The sequence below is a fragment of the Arachis duranensis genome, chromosome 9 (genome assembly GCF_000817695.3).
Source record: "Arachis duranensis cultivar V14167 chromosome 9, aradu.V14167.gnm2.J7QH, whole genome shotgun sequence".
NCBI classification, from domain to species: Eukaryota; Viridiplantae; Streptophyta; class Magnoliopsida; order Fabales; family Fabaceae; genus Arachis; species Arachis duranensis.
In genome coordinates this window covers 19,654,375-19,662,739 of record NC_029780.3, presented here as the reverse complement: position 1 = coordinate 19,662,739, position 8,365 = coordinate 19,654,375, and the positions used below count along the sequence as shown (strand labels likewise).

Here is an 8,365-nt window from a genome sequence, read left to right as displayed (position 1 = left end):
AGGAGGTGCGTCTTGTTCGATGCCTGTGATAGCACCGTCTGTTCCGCTAGTGGCATCCCCATCATTCGCGGCTGATTTAGATCGAATGGAGGCTGTTGGTTCTGCACCTTTGCAGGATCCAGGGGTCCGTGGGCAGGCATATGAGGTGGGCACCGGTGGAGGCTTGATTCCTGATGTGCAAGGGTTTGGGGAACCTGATCGAGTAGAGAACGCAATGTGTGATGATGAGTCTGACCAGGAGCCTGTAGATATCATTGGGGACAGTGATGATGACACAGCTGGCAATCCACCTACACAGCATGGGGCTTCAAGTTCTGGCACTCAGCAATACCCTCCACACTTCTCGACTCTAAACTTGGAGGCTCTGGGTGAACAGGCGGACGGTGGTCCCACAGTTGGAGAAATTTCAAATTGGGCAGTCATTCCAAAATAAAGAAGAGGCTATGTTGAGTGTGAAGGACTACAACATCCGTCGAGGTGTTGAGTACAGAGTCATCGAATCAGATCATCTGAAATATCATGGAAAATGCAAGGAGTTTGGCAAGGGTTGCACTTGGTTGATTCATGTAGCGCTCCGTGCACGCAAGGGCACTTGGGAGGTTCGGAGGTACAACGGCCCACCCACCTGCTTGGCTACGTCTATATCAAGTGATCACCGTCAGCTGGATTACCACGTTATTTGTGCGAGGATTCTTCCGTTGATTAGGACAGATGCTGCGGTTACGGTAAAGGTATTGCAACAAGCTATAGAAGTAGACTACGGTTTTAGGCCTAGTTACAGGAAGGTTTGGCTAGCCAAACAGAAGGCCGTGGCACAAATATATGGAGATTGGGAAGAGTCGTATGCGGAGTTGCCACGTTGGATGCTAGGGGTACAGTCTACCATGCCTGGGGCAGTTACTGTTCTGAAGACCTCTCCTGTTCGTGTTGGGGGTGAGGTTGATGAGTCCACGGTGTACTTTCATCGACTTTTCTGGACATTTTCACCGTGTATCGAGGCATTTCGGCATTGTAAGCCCCTCGTCAGTATTGATGGCACCCACTTGTATGGCAAGTATGGAGGGACGCTGCTAATTGCCATAGCGCAAGATGGAAACTCGAACATCCTTCCCATCGCATTCGCCCTTGTTGAGGGAGAAAATGCAGAGTCATGGTCTTTCTTCTTGTCCAACCTACGATCACATGTAACGCCACAGGAGGGCATCCTTGTTATCTCTGATAGGCATAATGGCATCAAGTCAGCACTTGAGGCACCTGAGACTGGATGGCTACCTCCACGTGCCTATCGTGCCTACTGCATCCGTCATGTGGCTGCAAATTTTGCCCTTACCTTTAAAGGTAAGGATGCGAGGAGGATGTTGGTCAATGCTGCATATGCAAAAACTGAAGCAGAGTTTTATTATTGGTTTGACATCATGTGGTCTGAGAATCTGGCAATGTGTGACTGGGCCAATCGGATGGAATACGAGAAGTGGACACAACACGAGGATAGTGGTAGACGGTTCGGGCACATGACAACCAACATTAGTGAATGTGTGAATTCCGTGTTAAAGGGAACTCGCAACCTGCCGGTGACATCATTGGTTAAGTCAACGTACGGGAGACTTGCAGAGCTATTCGTTATCCGTGGACAGACAGTGGAGGCACAACTCGGATCTGGGCAAGAGTTTTGTCAGGCTTTGGTTAAGGCTATGGAAAGGAACATTAGAGAATCAAGGTGCTTCACAGTGACGTTATACGACAGGCATCAATCCGAGTACACTGTGGCTGAGACAACACCGACTGGGAACTTTTCTCTGGGTAGCTACAGAGTTTCCCTTAAGGACCAAACCTGCGATTGTGGCCACTTTCAGGCGCTCCACTATCCCTGTTGCCACGCTATAGCTTGTTGTGCCTACTCGCGCCTTAATTGCGCGGCCTATGTTCACGAGGTCTATCGTATGATTGAGGTGTTCGAGGTATACAAGCAGGGTTTTGTTCCGCTTATCCCAGAAGGGCTATGGCCCCCCTATGCTGGTCCAACCGTCATTTCCGATCCTAACATGAGGCGTGCAAAGGAAGGTCGTCCGAAGGAAACCAGGATCCGTGGTAGTATGGATTGGACTGCCGATAACCTGCCGAAGCGATGTGGACTATGCCGTCAGCCTGGGCATACGAGGCGGAGCTGTGAACAGCGACTGCATCATGCTGGAGGGGGTTCTTAGATGTTATAAAGTTGAGATTGGTTTCTTTATTGTTTAAGTTATTTCAGTTACTCATGATATAAGTTATGTAAGGTTGGATCCTAAAATGAATGTGAAAATGTTTGTTTAGTGAACTAAATTCATAATGTTAACTCAGTTTTTTTTTACATCGGTAATTGTCATAGATATAAATATAATAAATAATTATCACAAACACCTTCGTAGCCATACAGAATGATAGGTATATAAATATTAATTAAATGGCAGATAATATTTCACAGAACACCTAAAACATTTCACCCTAAACATCATACTAAGAACAGAAAACAGCAAGGGAATAAAAAACATAACTAGTCAGAATCCTCAATGGTATCACTGTCATCATCGTCAAACTGACCAAGAAGATGACCTCCGGTGCCACACAAAGGAGGACGCCTCACCCTCCTAGGTCTCTGGTCTGGCTCTGCTGCTGATGTCTCTCGGGGAACAGCACTGTACGCTGAAGCTGGTGTCCCACCCAACGGGATCCATGGCTCGTAAGGAGAAGCTGCAGGCTGGTTCAGGTCAACGGGCAACTGAGGCTGAACATCAATAGAAGGTGGTTGCTGATCAGTAAAATGGGGATGAACCTCAGGCATCTCTGGTCTATAATGGGTGGCATCGTCCGCCCTGAGCATGTCTGCTATATCCCTAAAGAACTCTGACTGACTAACATGGTCATCGATGTCCATCCCGACAGCAGCGGTGGTAAAGTCAGCAAATGCCTGTGGCTCGAAACTCCCAAACATCTGAGAGCTACTACCGACATCGTACGTGGGCTGATCCATCCCTGTAGCTGACCACCGACATCATCAGCAGCACCGTGCTGAGTAACCTCATCCTCAACCGCAGGTCCTCGACCACGTGAACGTGCACCACCATCCGGAGCAGGCTGGCGTCTGGCTCTACGACGAGGGACACGATGATCGACCGCATCACCAACCCCAGGAACTGGCTGGTCCTCATCCATACGATCAACCAGCCATCGCCACTCTCGATCCGTCGTACGGGTGCCTATACGGCGTCGCCGATCGACACGCCTATTATCTGGTCTGTCGTAAACGTGCACCCTGGGGGGGCCTGGGACGACCCTCTATGAAGAGCCTCCTCGGTCAAAATAATCGGCCTCAGATCCTGAAATGCAACATCTACGGAGAGGAATCTGTGGGCCACACGGCACCACCAGTCCAAGTACTCAGCTGATGGACCGGGGTCAGTGGCTCGCTGGACCGGTATGACTGAATAAAGCCGGTTCTCCCAATGCTCATGCCACTCTCGATAATATCTAGGGAACCATCGGTCTCCACCCCTGCCATCCTTGCCATGTAACCAATCTATGTTCAGAGCTGGCTGAGGAAGATGCTGCACACCGCCGAACTGAGGAATCACCCGATCCACCTGATGCCACTCAATCGTAGCAAAATATATCAGGCTAGTGATGGCCATCCATAACCTACGGTGCTGGTCAAGTAGTATCTCCGGATGAATAATAGAAGCAACCTCGGCAGATGAATATGGCTCCCACACAAACTGTTTCAAAATAGGACATCTCCGTCAACGCATAAAATAAAATCTACACTATTCCAAGTAAGAGAAAAAACTAAATGACTCACATCTTGGACACGCAATCGATCCAACATAAGGCGGGCAGACAAGACTCTTTGACCCACTGCATCGTTTCTAGGTAGATATGAAGCCCACCTACAATTATAATTGAAATGATGTCATCACAAAGAAGTAAATAGCTTGTTGAACCAATAATGAAACCAAAATTATTAAAGGGTACCTCGATGCAAGCGGAAACCCGAATCCATGAAAACCACCAGGTCTCAAACTGGGAAACCTCCAGAAAATCCAAGACTGAAGAAGCTGCAGTGGCCCGGCCAAGTTAACAATATTTCTGTTTGTCCCACGACAGAGACATCTGTACAACCAGGCAAGTGCCGCCGAACCCCAGCTGTATCTCCCCAACTCGTCCAACGATGCCAAATAAGGCAACCAGCGAAGGTGGACCCGGTTCGCATTCTTGTCGGCGAACAATTGGGAGGACAACAGCATCACAATATAAGCTCGCGCGTATATACACACGGTCTCCTCGCTAGCATCTGCTGGGAGAACCCGGAACCTCTCATGGAACCATGTATAGCACACTGTCATCTGCTTTACCTTATTCTGCGGAGGTAACTCACCAAACAAATCGCGAAAGCAGTCCCATGCCGGTCTACCGTGTTCCATCAGATTCTCAAAGTCAGTCAGGCACCCACTGACAGGCTCCCCATCGATCGGCAAACCAAGCTGATATGCCACATCTTGCAACATGATAGTGCACTCACCAAATGGCATGTGGAAGGTATGCGTTTCAGGACGCCACCGCTCAATAAATGCGCTGAGTAGAGGCTCGTCAACCCAGAACCAATGACTGTTCAGCCTAGCCAAATGATACAACCCGGTGGTCTCCAGGTACGGTATGATCCGCTCGTGTAAAGGCATATTCTGTTGCCTCCTCACGCCACTAATAACCCTAGTGGGCTGCAATATGTAGGTAAAGAAACCCCTCAACATACGACCAATACTAAACAAATCATATTACATTTAGAAAAAAATTTAATTAAATATAAACATATGTTTTCAATTTTCTTTTAGATTATAGTAAGAAAGATCACAAAAGCCAAAATAATGATAAAAATACCAACAACAATAACTTAACTACGAATAACAGCATTTACGAGACCAACAGCTACAGGTACTAATAAAAATAAAGGTAATACTGATAACTACGATTATCATAATAGTAACAAAATTAATAATCTAAATAATAAATTAATCATCTAAACAATGCTAATAAAATAAATTGACTCCATTAATAATGAAAAAAATAATATTTACTATATAAATAATGAGAATAATATTAACAATATTTATTGTATATTTATTATAATAATAATGACTAACCTCATCATCAATAGATCCAGCCACATGAGCAATACCATTTAGTCGGTACAAGCGAGCTTCATCCTCCATGACTCCACAACCCAAACCCCATCAAATCCTCCAACCCTCTCTCTCAAACTCTTCCTACTACTTAGCTTGCAGATTTTTTTCCCCTTCCAAATGATCCGTGCTCATCTTCAGGGTTTTACGTTCAAAGCCAATATCCATATAAACCGTGGTAGCTACCCACGGTTTATGCCTTAAATTTTCCCTTCGTAATCCGTGGTTGGTAGCCACGGTTTATGCTCATTTTGTTTCTTCCAGAAACCGTCCCTGCCAGCCACGGTTTATGTTCAAATAGTAAACCGTGGTTGGCTCCCACGGTTTATATAATATTCGAATTTGCACAATGGTGTAACATACTTCTGTTTTGCACATTTGGGTAAGGAATTCATTCATTTTATTTAAATATGTCATTTGCCCTTACTTTTATTATATTTATATATACCATTTTTTTATTGAATAAAAATTAAACGTTAATATGAAAGAAAAATTTCATAGCCATGTTAATAAATACAAAATATTTTATTATCTAAAATAAACTACCTTTAATATATAATACTGTAAATAACAACATAATCTTTTAGTTTTAGATATAAAAATTACATTAAAAATATTTTAAATTGCAACATTGACATGTAAACATGAATTCTATATTAGGGTAGCTTACCTAAACAAAAGGGCAAATCACAGATATAAATCAATGGCAAAAAAAAAATTACGTATAAGGATAGTTTTGATTATGTAAGCAACAAAAGATTGGCCTAGACTATAAAATAATGTAATTTATTTTAAAGTTTGAATTATGAAATGATAGATTCACGCTAACACATCCTCCTCTTTATCCTGAAGTTTCCAACCAACTTGGAACTCATCTAGTTCTTTTGTATTCTGTGTGTCTTTGGGCCCAAATCTGGTACATCGGCAAGTGTATCGGGTCGTACCAAGTGATTCCTCAGGTGAGTGAGGGTCGATTCCATGAGGATTGATGGAGTAAGCAGCAATGATTGAGTGATTTACTTAGTCAGGCATGCAAAAAATGGTGTTTTGAGGCTTGAATTGCAATAAACAGTAAACTTAGAGAGTTGAAGGCAAACAATAAATTGGTGTGAAGAATATATGAGAAAACAGTTAAGATTTCATAGTTGTTTATCTTCCGAATTTCTATTTCTTACTAACTATTTTAATCATGCAAGATTCAATTCATGGTAAACTATAACTGACTAAACCCTAATTTCTTATTGATTTAGTCTCCTCTGACTTAGTTAACTGCCAATTCCTTGGTCACTTAATTTTGATCAGAGGTTTAAGTCCTATACTAGTTATTTACCCACAAAAATCCCAAGTATACAAACATAAGGCGATTATATGTCACGTATCCCGTTAAGTCCAGATAAATAGTCATTTAGGAGAAATTGATTTCAAACTTTTGTCCACGTGAATTACTTTTCTAGGGTTTAACAAGAACGCAAGTAGAAAAACGGTTATCTTTGAATATATCCGAATCTCTAGTATGAAGAACGTAAGTAAATTCTTTGAAACCAATATAGTAATCAAAATACCCTGGCAATAGTCCTTATCCAAGAATAAACATAGCTCCTAACTTTTACATGGGAGGTTTACTTGGGCATAACTCAGACAGAAGACTAAGGCACTAAAAAGTGTAAACTATAGAATGAAGTGTGTAAGAGTGAAGAGAACTCGAACGGCTGCATCTTTTCCCTTTTATATCTAATCCTAACTTGATTTGAAACTAAAATAAAAACAATGAAATCTAGACCTAAAAGATTTTATTTGTAAATGAAAATAACTAAAACAAAAAAATACAATAATTAAAAGCCAAATCCACTAAAGATGCTCCTTTGGGTGAAGGGTGATCCGTATTGCTGGCGCTAAACGCCAGATTCGGCGTTTAGCGCCCTAGGGGGCAGAAAGCTACCACCCAATATTGGCTTACTGGCGCTAAACGCCCGGCTTCGTGTTTAGCGCCTCAGTGTGCAGAAGGCATCCCCACGTTGATGACTTGCTGGCACTACAAGCCTAGGTCTGCGTTTAGCGCTAGCTTGGCAGATTCAAATTTCTCTTCTTAACTGGCATACGAACTCTGCGGAACTGATCCAAACTTCACCTGAAATTATTAAACCACCAAAGCAACTTAAAGTAGCATCCAAAGAGGTTTTAAATACTAAAATAGTATTAAAATTTCCTGAATTCTAACTTAAAATAAACAGATAATAAAGATAATCTTTACGTATAATTTTTACAGAAATATAGATAATCTTCACGTATACATAATCTGCTACAAGTTTCCAAGATTACGTTACCCATTATTTCTTTATAAACCGCTATAGTCAGCAATGATTTATGTAGTTTGGCATCTCCTTTTGCCTCTGGCGGTTTCTGCCCAGCTCGCTATTCCACGTAACGGTACTTCTAGTGGATTATGTTAGGTTTAGAAAGATCTACACCATGTACCGGTTTATACATAATAAGAAATGTTCCATACGCATATGCTTTGTCTACAAAGTTGTAATCTGGTAAACATGGATTCCAATTATTTTATTTTGGTAACTTGCCTTTTATTTTATATTATTTGATGAATAATTAAATTATTATATTCAAAATTTATTAACTAACTACTTTTGTTAAATATATTATTATGCAATATAATTTTTTATCAAAATATTTATAAAAATATAATTTATTTGAAATATTATATATTTTTTTATTTCCCACGGTATCCCCTAGCTTGATAGACAAAGGACTAATCCGTCGCAGTACTAAGCTCCGACCACATTTTTATATATATACTAAAAATATTATTAGTGCAAAAATGTCTTTCACAAAATATTTTTCATCATACATAATTTACTAAAAATATATTTTGTTAAATCTAAGAATGAATTATAACATGCTACCTGATTTTAATATAATTATGTTATTATTATTATAATAATTTAAAATATAACAAAATTAATAGATAGTATACAAATTAAAGAGGTTATCACCTATTTTATCGTAGGAAGGTGAACATCTTATTGAATTATTATATGTCACTAAAGGAACTTAGTTAACTGGTGCACGAAATTGCAATCACACTTTTGCAATTCCGCACAACTAACCAGCAAGTGCACTGGGTCGTCCAAGTAATA

The 8,365-nt window shown here is 41.3% G+C and overlaps 1 protein-coding gene across 1 annotated transcript; it reads left to right on the top strand.

Moving 5' to 3' along the window:
- The first annotated feature begins 443 nt into the window (after positions 1-443).
- LOC107465040 (uncharacterized) lies at positions 444-2,204 on the top strand. Its single transcript, XM_016084009.1, has one exon. It carries the CDS (start codon positions 444-446, stop codon positions 2,202-2,204), a length of 1,761 nt encoding a protein of 586 aa, XP_015939495.1.
- The last annotated feature ends 6,161 nt before the right edge of the window (positions 2,205-8,365 follow it).

Excerpts from the sequence above, each read along its gene's own strand:
- LOC107465040 (XM_016084009.1), top strand. The coding sequence starts at position 444 with ATGTTGAGTGTGAAGGACTACAACATCCGTCGAGGTGTTGAGTACAGA.